The sequence below is a fragment of the Excalfactoria chinensis genome, chromosome Z (assembly GCF_039878825.1).
Source record: "Excalfactoria chinensis isolate bCotChi1 chromosome Z, bCotChi1.hap2, whole genome shotgun sequence".
Taxonomy (NCBI): domain Eukaryota; kingdom Metazoa; phylum Chordata; class Aves; order Galliformes; family Phasianidae; genus Excalfactoria; species Excalfactoria chinensis.
In genome coordinates, this window is record NC_092857.1 from 60,428,965 (window position 1) to 60,456,392 (window position 27,428).

Sequence of the window (27,428 nt, forward strand, 5' to 3'; positions counted from 1 at the left end):
CCGCCTCCCCCCCATAAGCGGAAGCGACGTGACGCGCGCAGCTGCGTTCCGAGCCTCTCGGGACGCCGCCTCCCCGTCACTTGACGGCGGCGAGGCGTGTCACGAGCAGCCGGCGCCGCTCCGGGCTGCGGCTCCACCATGATCAAAGCCATCCTCATCTTCAACAACCACGGCAAGCCGCGGCTCTCCAAGTTCTACCAGCGCTATGTATGGGTGGGCCGCGCCGCGCCGGGCGGGGGGGCGGGCACGGGGAGGGTCGCGTCCGGAGGCGCTCGGGGTTCGCAGCCCCCGCGCTGCATGGGGAGGGCCGGATCCCTGCTCCCGGTTCCCGGGCTGCGGAGCACACAGCCGCGCTGATGGCTTGAGGCCCGCTGCCCGCCGGGAGGGTTCCTTGCGGAACGGCAGCTTTCAGGCCGTTCTTCCCCGTTTTTTTTTGTCCGTCGCTCTGGAAGTGGCCCTCTGTGGTACTGAGGATGGAAGAAAGCCTCGCTCTGAGGCGATCTGCGCTCCCAGATGATCTGATTCGCAGCCACAGGCCCTGCAAGCTCCTTTTGGCCTCGCGGTCTGACGCTGCGCCGTGACCCTGCGCTGAGGCGGAGGTGCGAGGGCTCGCGGGGCTGTTTGCTTTGTGAACTTCGGGAGCAGTAGGAAAATAGAGGTGACGTGGGAAAAAGAGCGAGCCACAAATTTGACATATGTGCTCTTTTACGTGGGAGAAATCACAGTGCGGCAGCTCTGAAAATGCAGCTTAAAGGACTCGGTATGAGTGAAAGGAAACTGCAGCCACAGGGAATCTGAGGAATACACACAGCAACGCTCGGCTTAATTCATGGACAGGAGCTTTTAAAACTTTAATCGTGTACAGCTTTTCTTAGTGAACTGGCTGAGACCCGCTTGGATTGACCTCGGATGTTGAAATCCAAGAAAACAGCAGATGCTTCCCAGATTTGTGTACACAGATAGTTCTTTTTCGGCAGCACCCTTATTTGTATCCGTGGCCTGTCACTGGCAAGTTTGGTCATCACAAAACCCTTATTTGCTATTACTGGAAGGAACGGTTCTTAGTTTGCATGCCTCAGGGTTAAAATGACGGCTGTGGCTCTTCAGTTTGTACTGCAAGGCTTGCAGTTAAAGGCCTGTAACTGATAGTGGTTCATTACAATGGGTGACTTAATTGAACCCCTCTCCTCGGAGAGTCAGTACTCAGAAGTTCTGTTGTATGTCTGTAAACCATTTTTGTCTTTCTCAGCTACCCTGGGTTACCAAGCTGCCATCTCTCATTTACCATTCCTCATTGTAAAGTTCAGATGTTGATGAGCATTACCCTTCTGTGCATATCTGTGTATTTCTGGCTAATCTTGCAGAACTTCATTGACTTACTGAAGTCTAACCCCCCCTCCCCAACCAATCAGTGTAGATGTAAGAGTTCATTAAAGAGTATTAATGAAATACCTTGGCAAGGTTTACCACTCCATCAGTAACGCAAAGCAGTTCAATTCCATTCTTGTTTTCAACTGGAAGGTAAATATCTTCTTGTGTCTTTTGATACTGCTGTGCATCTGCAGCTTTCTAAGTTGGAGAAGAAAAAGCAGGGGGAGGAAAGGAGTACATGGCAAGAGAAAAACAGATTTCTTTTGTGAATTTCGCTTTCCCCCAGCTTCTTTCATGATTGGAATTAGAACAAATTCTCAGTACATAAAATAGTATAACACAACTATATGGACAGATCACTTTGTGGTTTTGAAAGTGTAAATCAGAAGTGAAACTTAAGAAATGATGTCATTATTCTTCTACAGAATTAGTTGCCTGTTGTTTGCAACCTTGTCTCGATTATCCCTCTGTGTGGAGTTGTACGTTTCATTTCATAACGTACACTTGTGGCCATCTCAAAGTTGGAAATAAGTTTCTGAACAACTTTGAGAATAAGGGCAGGAAACTTGTACAGATGAGCAGCAAAAGCTAATGTGGAGGAGTGATGGACAGTTGCAGTGGGGGTTCAAGAAGAGTCCAGTGAGCTCAAACTTAAAAATGATGATCAGTAAAATAAAAGGAGAGGTGGCAGCTTAAGAGAAGATATTGTTCACAAACCCATTCACAATGTATTTTTGAAAGACTTCTGTTAATTGGGTTGTTCTTTTTTTTGGCTCCACCCCCTGTACTTCTTGCCAAGTAATGCATGAAGGTTCTTTTCAAAGGGTGTCTGTAGCTGTTCAGCTTACACTGGAGATTGGAAATCTCCTGAATACTTTAGTGTACATCCTTTTAATTATAGAAACTAATTTGAATTGTTGGTATCTGGAGAATTTTCTTAAAAACGGGCAGATTTTTTCACAATTATTTCTTTCATGGTAATATACTTTTCTGTAACTTGTATAAATGTTTTTCTATTGTTTGACCACAGATGTGAAATGACACAAAAACAGTATAGAGCTTGTTGCTTGGCACATTTAAAGCATCAGGCGTGGATAGTTACAGGATACTCCTATGCTTTATGTTCTGTTTATGTGCTGTGAGTGCTGTGCATTGTTGTTTAATGATTTTGCTTGATAGCAAAATACATTTTCTTTTGTAGAGTGAAGATACGCAACAACAAATTATCAGAGAAACCTTCCACTTAGTATCCAAACGTGATGAAAATGTCTGTAATTTTCTAGAAGGAGGCTTGTAAGTATCAGGTTATATATATAAGTAAGTGTTATATACTTGCAAATATTTTTGTTGATAGTATCATACTTGTTCTTACGGTTGTACTGTAAGTGCCACACACCTTGAGATATTTAACACACTAGTGATAATATTATGTTGATACCAGGTATATTTTTTACTAGTTGGAATATACATGTATATTTATTTGTAGATGTATATGGATGCGTATCAAAATTGCATTGGAAATAAAGCTTATTTTTTCTAGTGAAACAGACACAGTGCTTTATCTGATCTTAGAAGTGGTTCAAATGCAGTCAAGATGTGGAAGAAGAATGCAGTTGATATCTAAGCAGTTTCCCTGAAATTCACCTGAAGTTTTCTGATTTTTTTTCTTTGAAGGCACACTGATATTGGCCAAACCTACTGAGAAAGTGGAAATATTTCATAACTGATGCTTAGGCATCCTAGAATTTGAGTGCACAGTCTCTGGTTGTAGTATTCCCCAGCCTGTCTGTTAGGGCTCAGGCTAGCCATATAAACTAGGAAGAAAATGTTTTTGAAATGTGTTACTGGGGCTTTAATCAGGAATTTCTATTACTGTATGTGGAGCAGAATTTGAGGAAAATCATGCTTGTATATGCTGTCTTTAGCAGACGTGTACAGAATATTCTTTCTTGAATCGTGTTGGATTTTTTTTTTATTTATTTGTGTTTTGTTGTGTTTTGTTGTTTTTTTTTTGTCTGTTTGTTTTATGTGATCTTACTTTAACTGAACAGAAGGAATTCTTAAGTGGAAAAGTGTTGTTTTGAAATACTAGTCATCAATGTGACTAGTGAATAGTCAGTGTGAATAGTTACACTGCCATCTGCTAGGAAAAGGAGTCATAGTTGGCAGAGAGCTCATGATTTCCAATATAAACAGTGTTAGTCTAGGTGTTCTAATGATGGAAAATTTCTGATGGCTGAAAGCTGGTATGTTAATGTTACTTTATGTGGAGTCACAGTTAAATACTTACTTGTACTGTGCCAGCTGTGATTTCTTTGTCCTAGCCTGGACAATCCCTGATGATTTTAATAAAATGCTTTTCTTTCATCTGCTCAAATTTTCACACGTTCGTTAGGTTCTTGGAGGTGATTCTAAGCTAGAAATGTGTGATATCAGACATCTTATACTACATTGATGATTATGTGGGCCGTAAACCCAGCTTGAGGGTTTTTCTGTTGTCCAAATGTCAGTTTGCATTATATATTTCTTCTAATCTTGCTGTTCTCTTGAGAAAGGCAGGGAATGATTCTTCAGCACATGTTCTGTTAAGCTATAAAGCACATTTATGTCTGTACAGTGCCTGCTAGTGTGTAATGGAAGTTCATTTTGGATGAACCTGCACAATCAGTTTGAACTGATTGTAATATGATGGCGTGTGTATCAACGTAATAATTATCCATATGGACAACAATAACTATGTTTATGTGGAAAATATAACTTGGGCTTGTTGCTTTGTTTTCTTCTATTGGAATTGTATTACAGAATAGGTATTTGATTTTTGAATAGCTGTAGCCAGTCATTAACAGTAAGCATCCTTTAACAGAAGTAACTGGGGTTTTGCTCAGCATATCCTTAGAGACTGACTAAGTTCTGTGTTTTCTTTCCCATTTAGATTAATAGGTGGATCTGATAACAAACTAATTTACCGACACTATGCCACCTTGTATTTTGTGTTTTGTGTGGATTCTTCAGAAAGTGAGCTTGGCATTTTAGACCTGATACAAGTAAGTTTGTTTACTTTTTAAAAATTATTTTTTTAAAGTAATTGGATTTGTAAGTAGTTTGAAACTTCAATACTTAGCGTTGTCTTTCTGTATAATATTTGTAATGAAGGAGACTTTTATTCTGTGAATACACTCAGTGCAGAGTATTCTCTTTGAACATCTGTAATATTATGGATTTTCTTTGAAAACACGATTTCCCAGGTTTGTGGTACAGTAAGGGAACAGTTCATTTGGAAGCTACTGAGTAATCTTCAGTTACATTTTTGCTGCAGCTTTGCAATGCCTTGTTTTGTCTGCAAGCCAAGATGATACAGTTCAAACATTTGCCAAGACAATTTTAGATGATGAGAACTTTGATAGATAAAGTTCATACTTTATACATCATACATCTATGTGCGTGTCTTTGTATTCACTACAGATAGCTAACAAATTTAAAGCATCGAGAACCTGTTAGGATGCAACTTTTAAAAAGAACCATGGTGGATTAAGAGTTTTTATTCAGAAATGCCTTAAAAATTATTGTAAATGTTGTTCTAGACATTCATTTTATCATTACATCAGTGATTTTTCAGCTTAGATTTTGTTAATAAGTAATTTCACTAATTATTGTTACTGTAGTCAGCAGGGTAAACCACAGAATTGTTTCTCACCCTGAAGTAGTGTATGTCATCACATAGAATTGAGTGTTGAGTATGTGATTCACTTCCTATTAAATCTTTTAAAACTTTATTTGGTACTGATAAATTTATTCGTGTACTTGAACTATGTATAATTGTATTTACAGCTGCACCATATACATGTGTTTAGGATATTACAACCTCTAAAAGCTCATGTGTCAAGAAAATTTTATTATTTGATTAAAATCTGTGATATCCTGAGACATGGGCATATATGTATTGTTTATTTTACTGTGAACCTTAGAGGCCTCATGGTTCCCTGCAAATCTTTCATGGAGTTGAATAGTTTCTTGTAGTCATCTGCAAGTGTTCAGAATGCCTCTTGTGGAGTAAAGTGCTCTTCTGGACTGTAAATCCGTATAATCTTTCCAAATGGGCTTGTGGAGAGCAAGAAAAGAAACTGTTTTTTCTAGATGCTTATATCATCTTTACTCAAAGAAACATTCTGAGTTATGTGAGTTACCGAGTGCCCAGAGTGGCCTTATGCACTTTTAGCTACTCATCTGCTGATTGCTTAGTGTGATTTCTGAAATATTTATGAACTGAGGAAAGAAGCATGTTAATGTTTCATGTGACTTAGGAATGTTTTTCTGATAAAGAGCTTATTTATGAGGTTCACCTGTTGAATCAGATAATAAGGATAGGAAAGACTATCTAAGTCAGTCAGTCTGACTTGCTGTGTTTTGCAGGGCCATTATGCAGATTCAACTAGCATTTTATTTCTTATGGTGTACTAAAAGTGATGGATCAGTAGCTTTCAATCATTTCCAGTTAAATCGTGTAACCTGGTTTACTTCAAGGTTTTGAAGCAAGTTTCTGCAGCTTTGTACTACATATGTATGTAGTGCCCACAAACTCTCTGAATTAAGTAGTGCATAAACTTTAAACTGTATTATTTCTTATGCCACAAGTTCTTGGTTGGATTTCCATCACTTGATTTATATATTTCACATTTTTTCCATAAAGATCCATTACATTACATGGTAGTGTAAATACTTGGCAAAAACAATATAATATATATTATAATATATAATATATATAAATATAATATATACAATATAATATATATAAATAATATTTCTTTTTATAGCAGTAGTTGATTTTTTTTTCCTGAACACTATGATTTTCTTTTTAACTACAGTCTCACCACAGTACCTGCAGCTGTTCAGTGTTCCCATTTCTCTAGATCATTGTAATTCAGCAAACTGATTGTAGTAGAAAGTATACACATATTAATTTTACATTTTTAATTTCCATTCTGGCTTACAATCCATTTAATCCTCTTAGCAATAGCAATCGGAGTTAAATGGAGCTTACTCTGGAAAAGCACCCTCAAAAAATTTATTATTAAATCTCAAACCCATGTGCAGTGCAGACTGGCAGTCTATACACACACACACCTGCATCTACTCAAGTAAATTAGCATTGTTTTTGCATTCAGAAGTGCTGAAGCATTTTCATGTGTCTTTGTTTACTGCAGTTCAGAGACAGTACAGATAACAGTAAGCCAGCTTAAACAACCTCAGCTTCATCAGCCTTTCTTTAGAGGGGCTCCACTTCTGTAATCATCCTTGTGGCCCTTCTCTGGGCCACATAGAAGAGCCACAAAGATGTCCATGTTGGGTCTGCTCCAACAACTGTATGTCTTTCTTTTTCTTGGAGCCGCAAGACTGGGCCTCAGAAGGGCAGAGCAGAAGGGAACAGTCACCACCCTCTCCCTGCTGGCCACCCTTATTCTGATGCAGCCCAGGTAGTTGCCCTTCCAAGCACAAGCACACACAGCTGACTCATGTTTGGCTTTTTGTCCAGCAGAACTGTCAAGTCCTTTGTAGGGCTGCTCTCAGTGAATTCTTCTCCCAGTCTGTATATATATATTGCCCTGACCCAACTGCAGCACTTAGCACTTGGTGTTCTTGAATCTCATTTTAGGTTCATGGGGGCCCAGTTTTCAAACTTTGGGTGACATCCCTTCATTTTATTGTATGAACTACTCTGCTCAGCTTGATGTTGTCAGCAAACTCAAGGAAGGTGCACTCGATCCCACTGTCTGTGTTGTTGATAAAGGTGTTGAAGAGCAAAACTGGTTGCAAAATAGACAGCTGGGGGAAATCAGGACATCACTCATTATTGACCTCCACCTGTACAAAGAGCTCTTTACCACAACCCTCTGTCTGCAGCCATTTAAGGAATTCTTTATTCACTGAATAGTCCAGCCTTTAAATCCATATCTCCAATTTAGAAATAAGTGTGTGGTTTGAGACTGCGTCAGAGGTCTTGAATAAGTCCAGATAGACAATATCTCTTGTCCTTCCCTTGTCCATAAATGCCATCATTCCATCATGGTAGCCACCAAATTGGTCAGATGCTGTTTCCCCATGGTGCAGTCAAGGCAGATCACTTCCTTGGATCACCTCTTGCATGTGCTTCAGGGAGATCTGCTCCATGGACTTTCCAGGTGTAGATCTGAGGCTCACTGCCTGTTTCTTCCTTAAAAATGCGAGTAATCTTTCCTGTTTTTCAGTCACTGCAGACTTGGTCTGACTGCCATTACTTTTCAGATATGGCAGCAACAACATCAGCCAGTACCTTCAGGACCCTGTAATGCATTTCAGTCTCATAAGGTACCCTGAAACTTGCTCTTTTCTTACATGTGGAACTATTTTACCCCCCCAGCCACTGCGTAAAGGCTGAGGGACATTAGTGATGTGCAAAGCCTGAATGCCGGCAAAGACTAAGGCAGAGAGCTTGCTGACAACCTTGTCCATGTCTGTTGAAGCCAGTTTTTGCTTCTCATTTATGAGGGGGTACATTCTCCCTGGACTTTTTATTTTGGCCAATGAATCTGTGGACTCTCATCTGACTATTTTTCACATTTCTTGCTAGGGCCACTTCTGTCTGTGCCTTGGTTTTCCTGAGCCCATCTCTATGTGTCCATACAGAATCCCTGTGTTTTTCCCAGGCCACACATCTCTGCTTCCATTGCTTGCATGTTCCCTTCTTTTTCCTCAGTTTGACCAGCAGGACCTTGTTGAACCATTCCAGTTTCCTGCCTCCTCTGCTTGATTTCTTATGCTGAGGGTGCAGAACTCTTGTGTTCTCAGAAGAGTGTCCTCAAAGTTTTACCAGCTCTTATCTGCTACATTGTCCCTAAACCCAGCTTCCCAGGGGATCCTATCCTATAATTCTATAAAGAGCCAGAAGTTCAGGGTACTGACTCTGCTTTTTGCCCAGACCGTGTTTCTCAAGACTGTGAATTCGATATGGTTGCTGCAGCCCAGACTGCCTACCTGTCCTACCTGTTTAGTGAGCATCTCTGCATCAGTGAGCACCAAGTTCAGCAGTGTTTCACCTCCTTTTGATCCCATCAAATATAGTTAAAGCTCTATTAGTCAGTCCAGCCAGATTGCTGCTCAAACCATTCTTGTCTCTCCTAGTCACTTGCATCCCATCCCACATCAGGATGCCTGATCTCATGGAGATGCATTGAAGGTGGTAGCACAGAACCTTGAGCATGACACCATAACAAAAAATACAGCTAGTACTCAGCACGGGTAGTCTGTTTGAGAGTTGGGTAGAAAAGGGAGAGCAGGAGCTAAGAATGAAAAGAACATACTGATAATACAGCAGGTATATTGGTAGATGTTCTTGAAAGCTTGTTTTCGCTAGTCAGCATTCTGTGTAGCAGCTGTGGGTGGCTGTAATTAATATCTATTAAAGGAAAGATGGGACATCAGTGTATGTGTGGGAAAATACAGTGTCTTCAGGTGCTTGAAGTGAAACGTGAATGATGGCTTAGCTACACGTCATCCTTGGGGAAGAAGAAGAAACAGCCTTATGTACAGAGGACTGGCTTTATTGTAGGACTGTTACGCTCTAAACCAGTTGGAGGATCAGGAAGCTTTTGATCAGGGTAGTACACTCAGTGAGGAAATACAATTAATTAGATGTTGAAGTATTTAGAAGTAAGTGGGATCTTCTTGATATGGGTTGTGCTTATTGTTTTCACTTTATTTTTGCACAGGTTTTTTGTTGTTGTTTTTGTTTTTTGGTCTTTTTTGGTTGATATTTTCTGTTACCTAGCATCAAATGCACAAAATTAATTAGATGTTTTACATTTTATGCCAGCTTACTTATATTCCAAACATTAATCTATATTTTATTCTCCTTTCTTATTATTTGCCTGATTAAGAAATGAGGCTTACATAGTACAAGTGATCTTTGTTTTGATATATTAATATGCACAGGAACCTCTTTGGTTCTGTTATTCTCCGTAAATAAATTATACGTGTTATTTCAAAAGTGAAACTCAAGGGGGAGCTGGGCAGTCACTGTGAGTCCGCTGGTACATACTCAGTGATCTGATCTGCATTTGACATTCATTTATGTTTCTGTTCCATTTATTTCCTGATGATGTCACAGGGTACATTTGAACTGGTTTGTTTTTGGTTTTTTTTTTCTTTCCCTGGAACAACTGGTGTGTTTTCTCTTCTGATTATTTTGATCTACAAGACTGCAGTACATGAGATATTTACCAAACTACTTAATTTCTGGCAATGCTTGCTATTGCGTGCAATTCATTTTATTCTCAGCTAAAGTTGTAGTGAAGTCAACATGGCTCTTATTTTATCTACATCAGTAATTTAAACATGTCTTAAAAGAAGTTGAGAGATGTTAGTATAAAAAAATCTAGTTTCCACATAGGTCAAAGCTATTAAATATTAATAATTCAACTGCAAGTTAAGAAATAATATTAAATGCATATTTTGACACACTTAACAACACACAACAGGTGGTACTCCTGACAGAATCTTCAGGTATGCTGTCATGGCAGGTACCTCTTACCTTGTTCTCCCCTGAATTCAGCAAGTCTGAACAACATTAAAGCTGCTGTATTTTCCCTGAACTGTTCCCAGAAGTCATAATGCTGACAAACTTACATAATGCTGACACCTTGCATTGTGTGCCTCTGTGTAGCAAGGTTAACTGTAGTCTGCTTCACTGGGATATGCCTGCAGTGTGGTAATTGGTAAACAGAGTAATAGTTGCATTCCCAGGAAGCGTAAAGGAAAATTTTTTTTGGCTGAGAAAATTATAGTATAGGCTGTGTTACTGTGGTGGTTTAACCTGGCAGGTAGCTGACTACCACACAGTCATTCACCATCCCCACCTCAGAGGAATGGAGGAGAGAATTGGGGGGGAAAAAAATAAGAAAAAAAAAAGGTAGAACTCATGGGTTGAGATAGAACTATTTACAAAGACAGAGAGAAGGAAAAGAATAATAATTATGGCTACATATATATATATGAATGTATATAACAAGCGGTACCCAGGCAAATGCTTACCACCCCCCGACCAATATCCAGCTTGCCTTCTGAGCACCAGAAGAGAAAAAAATCATCCCACCCTCTTCAAAATGCCTTCCAGTTGTTTCACATGGTATGGAATACCCCTTTGGCCAGTGTAAGTCAGCTTCTTTCTTAGCTCTCAGGGCCTTTGCTGTTAAGCCTTGGCTTAACAGGCAACTATGAACATTGGCACCTTATCAGCATTGTTTTCCTCCTAGAACCAAAACATAGTATTGTGACAGACACTCTGAAGAAAATGTTTCCACCCCAACTGAAACTATGACATCAAGATGCAACTACCGTCACATCTGTGACTTCCAGCAGTTACAACATACACTGACTTGTCTATACAGTTTTTCCTCCAGTGTGCAAATTCTGTTAACAGAGATAACCACCTAATTTCTGTGGATGTTTTTAATGTCTTAAAGTCGATGCAATGTTTATTTTGCATATTTGCTATTGCAGAACCTCAAAGATAATGGAACTACTGAGTTTCTGTTAGAGCTTGACTTCTGACCTTTTTTTTTCCTCTACAGGTATTCGTGGAAACACTAGACAAATGTTTTGAAAATGTCTGTGAGCTGGATTTAATTTTCCATGTAGACAAGGTAGAGTGATGAGCTCCTTTAATATTTCCTGCCAAATAAAATGTTTGATTCACCTGCTGCTCAGTATTAAAATATGCAGTGATTCAGCTGTAATTCATGGTACTTTACTCCAGTAGGGCACTTTCTGAGAGCATAATGATAATAAAACAAAAGCATGAAAACTAGATTAGATAAATGGTTTCTTTATGGCTCTGAAGACTGAGGAAGGTATCACCTTGATGTTTAGATGCATCACAGAAATACAAGTCTTTATCAGCGTACTGGTCTGCTTTGGAAAAGGAATTATATCCCTGCCTTTCTGTCTGCCTGTGATGATAATAGTTTATTCAGACAAACATTACCAACTTGTTTATTAGCTTTCTTGTGTATGTGAGAGAGAGAGAGAACCTATCGTCTTCACTATTCTTCTGAAGGCTGAATATTAATGCCAGTCATACAAGTATATTGCCGTTCCTGTGCTAAGCAAGCGTTCTCAGTGATGTCTGGTATCTCCTTCAGACTAAGTAGGTGGTGATAGAAAATGTGAGTATCAATGGAATTGTTTTCTGATACTTCTGGAAGCTTGTTTGCATGCTTGTGTAACTGCCAGTGTTATGGGAGGTATTTACTATGATTGGGAGATAAGGGTGGTATGTGCCTGATCTGTCCTTTATGACTGATGCTGATGTGAAACTATGTTCTTCAGAGATTCGAACAGTTTATCTTTCTTAATTGGTTACCATTGTATCTTGTGTTATAAAAGATGTATGGCTGATCTTTGGAAAGGTTTGCTGGAATATTGTGCTGTAATACCTTTTACAAACTTGTGAGGTTGTGTTGTGATGAACGTGTGAGTATCAGGAAATGAAGAAAAAAAGTCAGTGCTCTAGTGTGGTACACACAGAACTGAAATGTACACTTACTGCGGGCACACTGAACAGCTACTACCTTAAGCTGATGTTACCTTGGCCTCTTAGTGACATCTCTTGAACATTTCCTCTGTGTCTTTGTTGAAGATAAAATGAGTTTTCAAAGTGTTTTTGAAGTGCTTTTCATGTTGTAGAATTCAGTGCCACATAGTTAATACCAAAGGTTACTTGTGATACAATTAATATTGCTGACATCTGCCTTATATTTAAATTGTCTGTAATTCCCTGCATATAACTTCTTCCAGAAATGTGAATTTGTTCCTGGCTCTGAAGCGTTTGTTTATACAAATGAAACTGTTTCCACACCATGTAGTATCATGCCTGTGCCATAAAATCATAGGATAATTCCAGTATGGATGTCAGGAGCAGCCTGGTGCTTGGACCTCCCTGCCAGCAGGGTGAGCCCTGGGGTAAGACCAGCCCCTTGCCCTCCTGCTGTGTCCCTCTGAGAAGGGTCCAGCTCCAGCTACTCATGAGCCCTGCAAGGGTACTGGTGTGCTGGTGGGTGCTCCCAGCTCTGGTTCCCCAGTGTCTTTGCACACTTTGGCTATTCCAGCTTAACTGTCTAGGTGGCCCTTTGCTGAATTGGCTCCAGTTTATCGATGTCTTCCTTTCATTAGTTAGGCCCTGAACAGTACAAAGTGTATGAAATATAGTCTAATACTTTTGTTTATTTACTATGTCAGTGTTGTAGAGGAAAAAAATGGTCTTTTTTATTAGTGGTGTCGAGAGGACTGTAATTGCTTACTCTTGTGTTTTAGAAGGAATCAGTAGCCACCAAAACTGAGGTGGGGGTATTACACTTATTCTTAAGGGTACCTTTTAATTTACGTATGGTAAACTTGTTAACGCTTCTTATTCTATTCAGTCATTTTGGAGTAGATTTGACGTGGAGTTCAGTCTGTTGTATCAGGGTTCAGTGTACAGTATGTTGCATCAGTATGGTAGAAAGAGATTGACAGATTTCTGAGAGAGGAGAATGAAAATATCACTCATTTTTAAATATTTTAAGATGGAAATGAACAATCTGAAAGAACCAAGAGCTGCTCTTTGGTGTGCTCCTGTTCTCTCCTGCTGGGATTCCATGGCTTGTTCTGTGAAGTTCTCTGCTGGCTAGCAAAATAAAGAGGAAAGTAAGCAGGAAGTTACTGTCATTCCTTTCCTTTTCTGTTAGAAATATGTATGAATTATCCATATTCTTTAGAAGAAGAGGCAAATTCTAAAACTTGGCAAGGATTTCAAGAATGTTAAGAGGAAATTAAGTTAAATTCCTTTTCCTCTCTAGGACATAAGGTGGAATTTATTCTCTCACATACGTACCAATGCAGTTTCAGTTATCTTCAGGACACTGAAATGTATTCTTCAACTATGAAAACATTATTTCGCTTCTGCCCTCCTTGACTTCAAAGTGATTCAGTTCTGAATTGCGGGGCTGTTAGTTTGGGCTGCCGTTACTGTTGAAGTTTCTTCCTTGACATCACCAGGTCTGCCAAAAAGAGCAAAATGCCAAGTTTTGTGGTTTGGATTTTGGGACTGTGGTTGGTCTTTTGGAGCCAGGTGCATTTCAGACAAGAAAATACAATTCAGGTCTGTTATCTGTGATAGCAGGTGATGATGTTTGCACTGTTACTGTGTATTTTTATTGAGTGAGTGAGAGGAATCACTTCACAAGGGGTTAATACCCCTCTTAGATAAGATTAACCTGGAAATGTCTCCCTGATTTATGAGAGAAATGCAAACTGTGAGTCCTACTGTATGTCTGTATAATGTCCACTCAGGACTGAGAAAATGAAGAAAAAACAAAATTTTAAACTGTGTGGAACATAATACATGAAAAATACCTGGTTAAATGATTGATAAAATGAAATACAACCATAATCACCAGGTGAATTCCATCTTATGAAGGTCTTTATGGTGCTCATCATCTGTTTTTGGTGGTCTCGCACCCTGTAATAGCTGCCTTTTTGTATTCTGAGGGAAATCACACCTAGCACAGGGGGGCAGTCAAGAAGGCTTGATTAGGCTGTGTTGAAATTTAGAAACATGGCTGATTTGGAATGGAGTCTGACTGACTGAAGCTGAAAGCTTGTTCACTTCTGCAGCACTCACAGGATCACTTCCGTAAGGAACCATTGCATCTATTGTGTTAACTGCCTTAAAACTCTGGTTCTACAACATCTTTAGTTAGAATGCTTTCAAGTGGGTACTGTTTACATCCCCCACCAAGGGTACAGATATGGTACTGTCTGAATGGGGTCTATGTTAATGGTTGTTGTTTACTTGCTGGTTCAGTCTTTGATACTTTGTTTTTCATACTATCCTTTGGCTTTATGAACTTCTATTTCTAAGCCTCTGTTGTGGCTAAACTGAGAATTGATTGAAACATCAGTTTCTTTTTAAGTTGATTATTTTGAGTACATTGTAACTTCTGTCATTGATTTATGAAATCATTCTCTGCAAGTTGGTAGCCAAATGGGAACTCACAAGACTGTGTGCGTGAGATTGTTTGTTTAGGGCTTAAACGTTTTCCTTATGTAATAAGTGAAAGTAAGTTTTTAGTAAAGGAAGTGAATATTGGTAACACCTTTCCAGTGCATTTGGATTGTCAGTGCAGAGTGCATTAATGTTAGGTTACCATGTTTATGTCTTATTGTGATGCTAGAAAGCTTTACAGTTAACCTCATCATGAGCCAGAGAAATTGTTTGGCATTACTTTCATATTATGTCCAACAAAACTTGTTTTTTTATTTTTTTAATGAAAGCATAAAAAAGAGCAAGAAAAACATGTAACGAGTTGGATGTTTGACCTTGTTTTTGTGAAACTAATGCATCAGGCTGGTTTGGTGGCAGTGGCTGCAATTCTTAGTCAGTTCTCAAGGTTTTCAATAGAGTTTTTGATAACATCTTAGTCTTTCCATACTTTGTCCTTCAAAATAGTATAATGTATATAGTGCCAAAAAGTGATGACTCAAGTAAGGTGTGATATTGAAGTAAAGGATATTTCCCTCTGTTAAGAGAGGTCTTATAAAAGTTTGGTAAGGAGATGTGATCACATTTTAGATTGCAACTCTATGCATTCCATTTTAAAATTCACAATATCCATATGCTGATGTTTGGCTGGCATGGAGGGGCTGGGCTCCTAGGTGGCGCTGAGCTGGGCTGCATGTGTCCCACAGTCCGCAGGTTGGACATGTCTGATTTAAGGATTTACTTCTGTCCTTGATCCACAGGGAAACTGCAAGAATATGTCAAGTAATAGCAGAATTATGCTTTGAAGTATTATATTGTACAATGATTTTGTCTTGTAAAGGTAATTATGCTCTCTACAACTCCTTGATGGGAGGTTGTGGTGAGGTGGGGGTCAGCCTCTTCTCCTGTGTAACTACTGGTAGGATGAGAGGGAATGGCCTCAAGTTGTGATTCTGTGATTTTATATGTTCAGGTGTATTATCACTGCTCCCAAGCCTAACCTTTGTATCCGTGGGTGAACGTCATTATGTCTCTCATGTGTCACAGATAAAACTCAAAATAATTTTTACATAACTGTTCCTGAGAAATTTGTTAATGTTCTAGAGATTGCTTCTTAGCTTTATTACCAACACCGACCACTAAGTAGAACTCTTGTTCTAATATCCCTGGGTAGAAAACATACTAAAAGAAAGATGAATGATTGAATGAATTGATAAGCAAAGTGGTAAAGCTGTTGAGAAATGTGATAAAAGAACTATGAGCAAAAAGCATATTGCAGAAGCGAACAGTGTGTTATAAGCTTTGTACCCAAATTGTTCCAAAGACTGTGCTAACATTGTCTGATAGAATGCACATGCTCTTGGATGGATGAATCTAGACATAATCTGTCCAGCTGTGTATAGAAGTTTTAAAGTTTTCTTATGGTCTTCTTTTTAGGTCCATAATATATTGGCTGAAATGGTGATGGGTGGAATGGTTCTGGAGACCAACATGAATGAAATCGTCACTCAGATTGATGCTCAGAATAAACTGGAAAAATCTGAGGTAAGAACGGAGCAGTGCTGTGTAGTGTCTAAACTAAAAAACATGATTGTAGTAAATGCATGCTATATAATACTGCTTGTTCTTCAAGCTGCTTGCTTATACTGAAAATTCACAATATGTCATTAAATGAGTATATTGTACTTTTCTTCTCATGCAGTAGTTGCTTAGAGAAGTTGCTGTTTAGACTTTTTGCTAGATACACATTTTAGATGTGTATCTTGCAGCAGAACATGTCGTTGCTATTGGGATGCACCTGCAGTTCTCTGAGTTTCTCTTGCAGAAAGCATTTTATTTCCAGAGTATTTATTGTATTTAAATCGCTGGTCATTACAGCAAATGAATTTATATGAAGAACTGAAGTGTGTAGATAACACATTCCTGTCTACTAGTATGCTTCTATCTGCTGAAATAGATGGCAGTATATTTAATACATAAAAATACTGCAACACAAATAATAAATTGGAGCGAAACAGACTTATAAGCCAGTTGTAGACACTTTAAATTAAATACGAATTCTGTCATGCTGGTAACTGGAACCTTTGGTTGTTAGCTGAGTAGACTCCAGCAAGAAGATGAAATTCTCTTACATGCACATGCTGGTCTGAGTGAGGGATGCTTGTGTAACTTGAGGGAATCGCTTTCCTCTTGACAAGTAGAAAAGAGGCACACTTGTGGAGAAGAGTGACAAGATGTAATTCCATGTCAAGCTTTGCAGCTTGTAAATCTGGATTTTAAAATGCTTGTCTTTAGTATTGTTGGATTTGTGTTTAGGAGAGAAATTTAGAATGGAAAGGGATTTTAGAATTGTTTTAGCTATGTGACTAAATGCTACTCTTTTTAAACATTATCAGACTTGTCATGTTAGCTAAAATATTAACAGTACATCTTAGCTAAGTCTGTGAATGATTCTTATTGCTCAGAGTAGTTCTACAAAAGAACACATGATCTGGTTTTCAGAGCTTATTTTTCAAATTTGTAAGCAAACCTGCTTAAAGTGGAGACTTTCTAAATCTGAGGTCAGCTGAATGGATTGAAGAATCACAGGTGGCATAAACGTGAAAACTGAATGACATTTGAGAGGCAGACACAGATAACTTTCTAGTTCTAGATCGAGTGCATCTTACAAACCAGAAAAGAACTTAATTTGTCAGCTATTTTTTTTGTTTCTTTTATTTTTTTTGTGGTACAACGTATACTGTTCTCCTAATTCTAGAATCTCACATTGCATCATCTTGAGTCTTTGATAGACTTAATTGTCTGTTTTACACAACTTCCAAACTGTTTCCAAGATCAGAACAGCGCTGTAAAAAGCTGTGCATGATATGACATTGTGCCTGGCAGCGTATGTTCAGAAAGGTTTCATTATGGATTTTGAAGACGTCCAACATTTTCATTTTAAAATCTGCAAATTTAGAATGAGGTGTTGCTTACTTGGAAGTCTCACAAATTATTGCTAAGTTTGAATAATTTCTGAATACATACATTTTTATTTTTTTGATGGAAGGCTAACATGGTATCCCAAAAGCTGAACTTACTAAGCAGCTGTGTTCGACCATGTGTTAATGCACATGCAAGTTTCAACTAGAAGTATTTAATTAAAGTGTTTTTTTCTTAATTATATTTATTCTGTTACCAAACAAACTGGAGAGTAGTCTCTCACTAGGCACTGAAATGCATCTGCAATATTTTCTTTTTCATACACCCACCACCAGTAAGTCATTCTTTCTATTAAGGTACTCACAGGAGAAAATTAGGCCATAGAAGATATTAAAAAAAGCACAAAACAAAACACAAAACCTAGAAGTCATAGCATGTGCAAGGCAAATAGCAACTTACGCTTTTCTGTTCAGCAGTGAATTATAGAAGGCAAAGAAGCAGCAGTAATAAACGTAAACACTTGGTGACTGGAATAGAGTGGGACGTTTAACAGTCCTGCTCACCAGAAATGCTTTTTTTTTTTATCTGAGTGACTGTTTCTTCTCAAATGTAACAGTTGCTGTAATGCTGTGATACTTCATAAATCCTGATAAATAGTTCCACAGATCATTAATCATTTGTTGCATGAATCTCCTCAGAAATTATCTGGTTGCTATTTCTTTTCCTTTTGCCTTTTTGATCAAGGCTGTAAATCTTTCAACATATCTTTCCTGAACATGTCTTTTCAATACAGCATCAAATTCAGCTTGTGTAAATAAAAAGTGTTAATAATTCATTAATAATAATCTTAATGCTTGTCACAAAGAAATCAAATCTAGTGGATACTTTTAGTTCTATTTCTTCAAAAAGAAAAAATATTTTTTAAAAGTCAGATTTTTTTGTTTTGTTTTGTTTTGTTTCTTCTGGCCATAGTTCATAGGACTTCCTCCTATGCCACAGCACTCGCACATTAGTCTATTCAGCTTCTTTGACCTCAGCTGTGGTTCTTGCATCTATACAATAGCTGTGTTAAGGTTGAATTGCCTTTACGTTTATAGCCTGAAGAGATGAACCCAGTACAATTGTAAGTGAGCTCCATTTACAGAAATATTCTAAATTTCATAGTGTACCCATCCAACTTTACATAATGTACAAAATCCAGCCATTTGACATCAGATATTTGTTTAGTTTTATATTGCATTTCAAAACGGACTGTCAATTTGAGTTTAGCGAAGGAGTTAAATCGTGTTTATTTAATTTACAAATATTTGTAAATATTATCAGCTCAAAGGATTTCTTAATCCTTTCAGCAGAGATTATTTGCTTAAATTACTGTGACGAAGTCCATAGCTTTGATTTCTGATTCAGTTCCTAACATTGCGTGGATGCGCTATGAAGGAAATTGTGTTTTTATGCTGAGAAATGTTGTCTTTCCTACATTTCCTTACGTTAAAGTGTTAGTGTTTGTCTGTGAATGGGTTTCTGCTCAACTCTTCTAAAGCCAACCGATCATGGTAATTAAGGGAGGGAATTTTTGGGAGAGGGATCATTGGGATTTTATCCAGTGCTTCTGGAAGTACTGTAGGTAAATCTGTGCTACCTTTTCTCTATTTGGAGTGTTCAACTATGTGTGATTTAGACATTTTAAGTTGGACCTCAGTTTTTTCCGAACATCCTGATCTTTTCTGGCTCTTTCATTCTTCTCTCTTACAGACCTTTATCTTTCAGTCTCCCAGACAGGACAGGTAGACAAAGGTATTGCTGACTTTGAGAAAAAATGTACTTTTAACAAAAAGGGAAAGCAAAATGATGTCAAAGGCAATAAATTATGTAGGCCAGACTCAAAAATTATGTGTAAAAATACCCATACTAGTCTATGTAGCCTACTTTTTGTGCTAGTTTCTTCTTGTAGTTCCCTCATCTTTTTATTGGCTATAGTGTATTTTACTAGCTTTCCATTGACATCATATTTTTTATTTTATTTCTCTTCCTGCATTTTAGAATTTAACTTTTCTTTCTATCATTGTTTAAGAAACAAGGAAATGCTTTTTAAAAAGCTGTAGTACTAATCTGAATAGAAATTGAATGCAAGAATACCAAAATGGAGTGTGATGATACGGTCAAAATACCTTTCTGATAGGAAAAATCTAAACTAGGAAAGAAAATTCTCCTCCAAGTAAAAGCAAACAACAGCTTACAGAAAGTTTTAGAGCTTGAGTTTTAGAGTAAATTTCAGATGAACAAAACTTAAACAGAAAACTAGCAAATCCAAGCAGTTTTTTTTTTACATGTGAAATGAAATCATCAGTCTGATTTGTAAAGATGATGAAGAAATGCCAAAATTGTTTTGTGAATCCTTAAGTTTGGCAAATATAAAATGAAAATGTGGCTGCCATGTTCAGAACTTCAGATGTACATTTGCTGCCCTTATCATCTGAATGGCCGGATTTTGCTTTAGGGTATCTCGATAGCCTTAGTCCCTGAATATAGCAGAGAAAGGAGGAGAAAAACATATGTTTGAAGTTTAGTTTTGGTCATTGTCCCCCTTGTCGTTTGCTGTTGGAAACATTTAGTTCAGCTCAATGGTTTGAATGTCAGTCAACATTAGTGGCACTATTTCAAAATTCATTTCCATTCATTGTAAGTATCTACATATTTGAACTTCAGGTAGTTAAACTATCTGGGACCCAGGCAGACAAAGTTTATTTAATTTATAAATAGCTTTGCTCTTGGCTTTTTACATGATCTTTCCAGGAAAAACCTTTAAAACTTAGCAAATATAGTTCTATAGTTGCTTTTCGTAACAGTAAGCTATAAAATGTTAGCCAAAGTATTTTTGGGTAGTGTGAAACTTTTAACCTAAATTTGGAGTATGTTACAGCACATGAAAATCAAAGAAATTACCTTCCTCTGCCTCAGATGTCAACACTTGAAACATATAATGGCAGCAGTAGGGAGCTTGATCTCAGGTTTTGTTTAATTTCTTTATTTGTGTGTTCTGTGTTCTGCTCACACATGTTCTGTTTTTATTTTTGGGTCTGGCACTGAAAAACAAACAAACAAAAAAATCATTCCCATCCATTATTCTTTGTGATTCAAGTGCTTAAAATTTCTAAGAGTACGTCCTTAAGTCTTCTTATCTGTTTGGCCTCATTTTGATATACCTTCAGACTTCATTTTGTTTTTTCTCTAATTACGTTCATTTATTTAATCTCATAAGCAGAGGACATAATCATTCCTTTATATTACGCATTGCATCCTTTCATTCTTTCATAACCTTGCTGCTTTGAAATCATACTTGTTCCAGAAATAAGCACTAGTATGAAACACCAGCAGCAGAGAGGTCCTTGTACCTCCAGCGTACCTCAGAAAAGGATGGCTTATTTTGCAAAACTTCAGCCTGCATTATTTTGTTTTCCAGTAGGTCGTATATTTCTAAATGTTAATTTTAGTGATAGCTAGCTCTGTTTGGGGTGAAGTCTGAATTGCTTTTTTTTTATCATGTTCAATGTACATAAGTACTAAGTCTGTGACATACAGTGCTTTTTCCAGGTGATACGATTTTTTTAAATTATTTTTTTTTTTAAGTGAAACGGTGTTTCTGGGTTTACTTTCACATAGTTCTACCAGTAGGGCATGATGAGAAAAGGTGATGATAACAACAAAGGAAGTTAATACCCATAGTAATAAGTAATGACCTAAGCAAACTAATGACAGTTCATATTTTGCACTTGACACGCTAGGACTGTTAGAACAAGATTTGTTATTGAATGTTTCTATTCCAGTCTTAAAAACAGCATTGTTTTGCATTTATGCCATTGTTCTTTTGCTCTAGAAGTGCGTAACCATGTTCACAAGCATATATATATATATTTTTGCAGTAACTGATCCTAAGATAATAATATACAATATTTCAAGATTCAGGTACAGCCTTTGATAAGAAGGGAAGTTGGGAATACAGAGCAGCTATGGCAAAAATCTGGTGTATTGGCTACTTGTAATATCAGATTTATGCAATTTGTCCTCTATTTCTGAAATTTCATTAACGTGTCTTCAGAAGTTTCATTCTCACTGGCTCAAGTCATTTGCTTGCTGTGACAGACAATCCATCATTCACTGCATGTTAAAAGCTTGCGTGTTTTGATTTTTTTGTTTAAAGTGAAAGAGTTTTTCTTTGCATCTCACCAGGATACCTGCTGAACTGTTTCATAATAGAGGCAGTTGAAACTTGCCCAATGCAATGTTACAAAAACTCTTTTGATCAGGTACCTCTATAAAGCTGCTTAAAAACACACTGGGCTGAAAATACCTCCTGTAGAATCTTTGTGCTTGTGAAATATTCAGTAAAGGATAAATAAATGAAAGGACTGCATAAATGCAGATGTCATCTTTCAGATAACGCATTAGTTATCCAGTTTTGAAGTTTAAGTACTTCTCAGTAATTTTGTTATTTTTCGCAGATTTTTGCTCTCAGAAATACAGTGTGTTATCCTTTATAGAGTTGGTACGAATTTTGATAAACAGCATTCTGCTGTGCACATTGATACACCCCGAACAACCTAATACAGACAGTAACAGGAGAAAAGACTGCAGTGGTTTGAAAATCTCCACTGCAGTGCATGGCAGTGAAAGATAATCTTGCTTTCCAAAAAAGGTGTCATCTGAAATTCATAGTACTTTTGTTAGGGATCTTCGTTGTTCCCCCATCCAAAATGATACTAACGAAATGTGTCTGTTGGAAGAGGTGGCTGTCTGAGGGGGAGGAAGGGCAGTGGTCGTGTCAATTGTGGTATTCTGAATAATTCTCAATTGTGTCTCCATTGTATCCTATGCCATTGGGGCGGGAGGCAGGGGCTGTAAGTCTGTGTAAAGAGGATAGCTGCAGGTAGGTAAAAATAATGACCAGCTATACTAAAACTTTTGTTTGTTCATTAAGAGTAATTAACTTTCATTAAATAAGGGTAAAGACTTTCCATCCTAGTCACCCAGAAGGCATCTCTCTCTCGAATTGCCAGCCATGCCTGTTTGTGTGGACCATGTCCGTAACTTAATGATATTTTTTCTGGTTTCTCCTCGTTTCAGTTACAAACTGCATAATTCATTGCTTTCGTTACTACTTTATTATTATTTTCATCTGCTCTATGGAAAACAGTTTACATTGCCCCATTTTTGTTTTTCCTCAGAGATGTTTTTTAATGCTGTTTCTTTAAGACATTGCAGATTAAAGGTTACAGATTTGGGAGACTTGCATTTCCTAATACTCCTAGTGTTAGGTCCATAGCTGCCCCTTCATGGAGGGATTGGAATGGAAACCTTTGAAGTGCAGGACCTGAATTCTTGGTGATACGAATGGAAACTGAGGAAAAAAGAGGCTTTAAAAATATTTCCTTGCACTTCCACAGTTTTAGTTTGCCATACAGCTTAGAACTAATCATTTGGATTATGTGAGGGAACAACATGAGAGCAAACTATTTGGTTATGCTAAGAGTTGTAAGGTTTCCTGAGCTTTCTCCTCTACCTCCACATCTTTTTCCCAACGGAGGCACATGGGACATGGGCAAGGTGTGTATGCAGCAGATGACTCACGACTTTTTGGCCTCTGTTCCCAATACTGAGAATCCTCCTGTGGCTGACAGCTATGGGTTTACAAGGCTCTAGCTTTTCCACATGATATAAATGGTTTAGTTCAAAGTCAGACACTTTAAAATTGATTTTAGGTTGACCGTGGGTTTTATTTTTGAGGGTAGAAGGAGATAAGGTACATATCTGCAGCAGAACTGTAGGTAGGATTTAAACTGGAAACCTTACATTAATTTGATCTTACATTCACTTCTTTATTAAGAGAGTAGTCAAAGGGAAAAGGTATTTTTGTACAGCCTTTGGAGTTGTTATCTCAGGAGTGTATGAGGTGTCTGTCCCCTTTCGCGTAGCTGTGAGCTCAAGGAGTTAGAACTTACTCCGCAGTCTTACAATGAATTTCACTGGAGAACTGGAATCTGAAAAGGTTATACACCGGGCAGTAGTTACCTACAAACATTCTTCAGTAATTGAAGATGCAGATATAAAGCTTTCCCAGAAGTTTGTCTCCTTTTGAAGCAGACAGTAATTCTTCCTCAGAATTATTTTGTGTCCAAGCGCACTGATTTCTTTGGTCTTTGACACTCTTAAGTAAAATCAAACTTAAAGAAAGACCATCAGTTTACGTTTAGTCTTAACCAGTTCTTGGCATGTTGCTTTGCTTCTTGAAGGTTGCTCCTTTTTTACACGGCCTGCAAGATGCCACAGTGTACAACTGTTGTGGTTCTGAAGGTCATTTTTGTGGTAGTTGTTCTTTTGTGAATATTTTTAAGCCTACTTGAAAAGATCAAAAGTATATAAAAATAATCCTCAATAATAAATATATTAAATTCATTAGTAATAATAAAAATAAAATCTGTATCACCTAAACGCAAGTTTTTATCCTTTTCATTTCAGGCCAGGCCACCCTGAATTACCTCATATTTGTATGCTCGTAGATAAGTAATTTGGTTCAACTGACATTGGGTAACTTGTCACTTTGAGGTTATGTGTACTGAACCTGTAACTGTGGTCAGTGTGTCTTAGTATAGATGAGAAACAAAGATAGCACACTAAATACCTCAAGACTGTATCTTCAGTAGCCTACACATTACACACAGGTGGATAAGCCTCCTGTTCCTCCCTGCATACTTTCCCATCAAGTTGACAATATATGTTCTACCATATAAAAAGGAATGTGTGAACTGTTTTCTCTTTCTGGATTAATATTTTCAAATAACCCATTTCATTCCAAACACAATTACCATGTGGTCTTTCTAATTGTGTAAAACCATGGAAATACTCGGGACGTTAGTTGTCTGTGTGTACTGCTATTGAGTGTTCTTGTATCCAGCTTTGCCTGACTTACGTTTTTCCTCACTTTGTACACAGGCTGGTTTAGCAGGAGCTCCAGCCCGGGCTGTTTCAGCTGTAAAGAATATGAATCTGCCAGAGATCCCAAGAAATATTAATATTGGTGACATCAGTATAAAAGTGCCAAACCTGCCCACTTTTAAATAACATGGCTACTCCAGGTAAAACCAAGGGAAGATGTAATAGAGGTTTACCACATTCTTGTTTACTAAATAAATGATATGTCTGACTTTTAGTATTTGAGTAAAACTCAAGGTACTGTATAAACGTTATTTGAAAAATCAACGTGTGGGGTTGAACATTGCTTTTGTCTTGTTTGTGAAATTAAAAGAAATGGGTAGTTCCTGTGTGATTTCCGAATTACATTCCTATGCCCTCGCAAGGCATACCACTGTGTTTTGGCTGCGGCAGTATTTTGGGGAAGTATAACCTATAATGCTGAGTTTTTTGTATGTTCATTAAGGTCTATAATTAGTGCGTTGTTTAACTACTTCTGTTGTTTGTCATGATTATTTAAGTGCGAGCATTGCATGAAAACATAAAACTCTTGTTTAAATAAAATCATAGCAAACTGGACCTCTAAATATGTGTTTGTCTAAAATCTACTCTTTGCAATAAATCGCTTTTATTTCCTATTCTTTGAGCCAGTTCACTATACATAAATGTTGTTGTAGCAAACACTAATGCTTTATTTCAGTCTTTGAAGGAATTACAGTGGAGTATCATATTGAGTGCATTGGCTCTTTATGTTTCTCAGAAAATCTGTTCATTATCATTCTGAAGGAAATACTGCCTTTACTGAAGGTTTTCTGACTTCTGTTTACGAAAGAGTGTTGAGAAGATACTTACACAACCTGATAGAGTTCACCTGACTTTATTCTCAGAGAAGAGGGGACCCAGGTGGATGCCTGCAGTTGCCTGTGTGTGCTTTGGGAGGTATGGAATGGGTAGAGATCAGTGGGCTGCAGAGAACTGAAAGTGTAAGTGTATCAAGTAACGTAATAAAGAAAAGGACTCTGCAAGAATATGAAAAAAGATACTTCAAAAGGGCCTCTGTGCCTGATGAAATCTGCAGTTCTTAACATCAAGAATTAAAAGAGTTATTTACTGTTGTTACGACCTTGGAAAATCTTAAGTGCTACCACTTTTGTGTAAGATGCTCAGCTCTTAAACTCTTCTGTGAATTAAAAAGGTAAATAAAGGTAGTGATTGATTTTTATAGTCATGCTCTTTAGCTCTGTGTGATGTACGAGAACACTCAAATAATAAAATATCATTGGGATATTTAAGAGTTCCTGTAAAGTTTATTCTCCAAAAACACGTATGCAATTGTAAGCTTATCTCAAAATAATATTGCATTAAGTACAGCACGTTTCAGGACTGGTCTGATAAGCCCCGTGTTGCTTCAGAATGGTGGATATTATGTAAGTGAAGCATTTCTTTGAGTTGGATGTCAGACATATCCTACGGGATAAATTTACAATAAAATCACGTTCTCAGCTTGATAATTTGTAACTGCCTGTTGCCCCTTATTCTGTTGATGGATGCCACTGAAAAGAGTGTGGCCACATCCAGTTGACACCCACGCTTATAAGTGTTGATAAGATCCCCTCTCAGACTAATGTCCTCCTGACTGAACTGTCCCAGGTTAGTCAGCTTTTCCTCACAACGGAGATGCTCCAGGACTCTCATCACCTTTGTGGCCCTCTGCTGAACTCTTTCCCATCTTTCTTCAACTGAGGAGCCCAGAACTGGACATGTTACTCCAAATGTGGCCTCACCAGGGAAGAGTAGACGTGGAGAATCACCTCACTTAGCTGCTAGTTGTGTTCTTTTTAATGCACTCCTGGATACCATTGTCCTTCTTGGCCACGAGGGTGCACTGCTGGCTCATGATCCTGCTGTGTGAAGTTATTCCTATGTAGGATTTTACACTTGCTTTTGTTAAACCTCATCAGATTCCTTTCCACTCAGCCCTCCAGCCTATCCAGGACTTGCTGAATGGTAGCACAGCCTTCTGGTATGTCAACCACTTCTCCCTGCTTTGTGTCATTAGCAAACTTGCTGAGGATGCAGTGAGAGACACTGTCCAAAACCAGTGTCAGGCTGATGTCAGCGCACACTGCACCCACTGTTCTGTCATTTACCCAGCCAGTCATGACTCCTTGGTGAATCCATGACTGTTTGTGATAACTGCCTTCTCTTCTACTTGCTTGGAGCTGACATCCAGGATAAGCTGTTCCATTGTGTTCCAAAGGAGTAGGGGCTGACTGTCCTGTCATTTCCCATGTCGTTCTTCTTGCCCTTTTCGGAGACTCGAGTGACACTGGCTTTTCTTCAGTCCTCAGGTACCTCTCCCATCCAATGTTCACATGGGATTTAAGAGGTCATGACTGGCTTTCCTGAAGACCAGGGTTGCAGTCCTGCTCATTGCCCTGTTTCTTCCATGACAAGTTCAGTTTCAGACTTACAAGGCACATTATATTCAGACTTGCAGGCACATTGAATATTACTGAAAATCTTACGGCTATTTTTAAAGAGGAGCATCTCCATTAGAATTAGCTCAAGAAATCTGTTTGCAGTAGTGACATCACAGGCTCAACCTGTACAGGTTTTGTGTCAATGTACTCCCCTCTTCTCACTGAAATCACACTTTTGAGTATCTTTGGTTAAGAGGGGATATTTTGCAGCATTACAAGCGCATAACAAACGCTTTATCTGAAGTGGATGTTACTGCTCTGATATTTTCTGCTTGACAGGAATGGGTGGAGGAGAGGTTCACTTGTTGCAAGGGTGAAACGGGTTCAAGCCAGAAACTTGGGCTGGCCTTGCCTTCCTGTGAGCATATTTATTTCATTATCTCTTTCTAATGACACATTCCAAAATATGCTAAAATTAATCCTCCGTTTTTCTTATGCTCATTCTGATGACTCAACTGGATGTTATTCTAACAGTTACCTAGTTAAAAAAGATCCATTATACTGAATTTCAGCACATGCAGGGTGTAGAACACTGAAGGAGAAATGCTGGAAATCAAATCATTGTCTGTTTATAGTTGTTAAAAAACAGTTTAATTCTTGAGTAAAAGTACATTCCTAAACTTCTGTACAGGGCT

At 38.2% G+C, this 27,428-nt stretch overlaps 1 protein-coding gene across 2 annotated transcripts; it reads left to right on the plus strand.

The window, feature by feature from the left end:
• The first annotated feature begins 5 nt into the window (after window positions 1–5).
• On the plus strand, window positions 6–25,597 carry AP3S1 (adaptor related protein complex 3 subunit sigma 1). Of its 2 annotated transcripts, XM_072359088.1 has the most exons (7): window positions 6–207; window positions 2,573–2,664; window positions 4,304–4,415; window positions 10,974–11,045; window positions 15,860–15,967; window positions 19,097–19,138; window positions 24,332–25,597. In XM_072359088.1, exons 1-6 carry the CDS (start codon window positions 139–141, stop codon window positions 19,130–19,132), a joined length of 489 nt encoding a protein of 162 aa, XP_072215189.1. In that variant the 5' UTR covers window positions 6–138; the 3' UTR covers window positions 19,133–19,138; window positions 24,332–25,597. The 2 variants fall into 2 exon arrangements, with proteins under 2 accessions (XP_072215189.1, XP_072215188.1); XM_072359087.1 differs by lacking the exon at window positions 19,097–19,138 and having other exon boundaries at window positions 68–207.
• Window positions 25,598–27,428: the final 1,831 nt, after the last annotated feature.

Excerpts from the sequence above, each read along its gene's own strand:
- AP3S1 (XM_072359087.1), top strand. The coding sequence starts at position 139 with ATGATCAAAGCCATCCTCATCTTCAACAACCACGGCAAGCCGCGGCTC. Across the intron at positions 208-2,572 it reads CCAAGTTCTACCAGCGCTAT|AGTGAAGATACGCAACAACA; the intron begins GTATGGGTGGGC and ends TTTCTTTTGTAG. Across the intron at positions 2,665-4,303 it reads AATTTTCTAGAAGGAGGCTT|ATTAATAGGTGGATCTGATA; the intron begins GTAAGTATCAGG and ends TTTCCCATTTAG.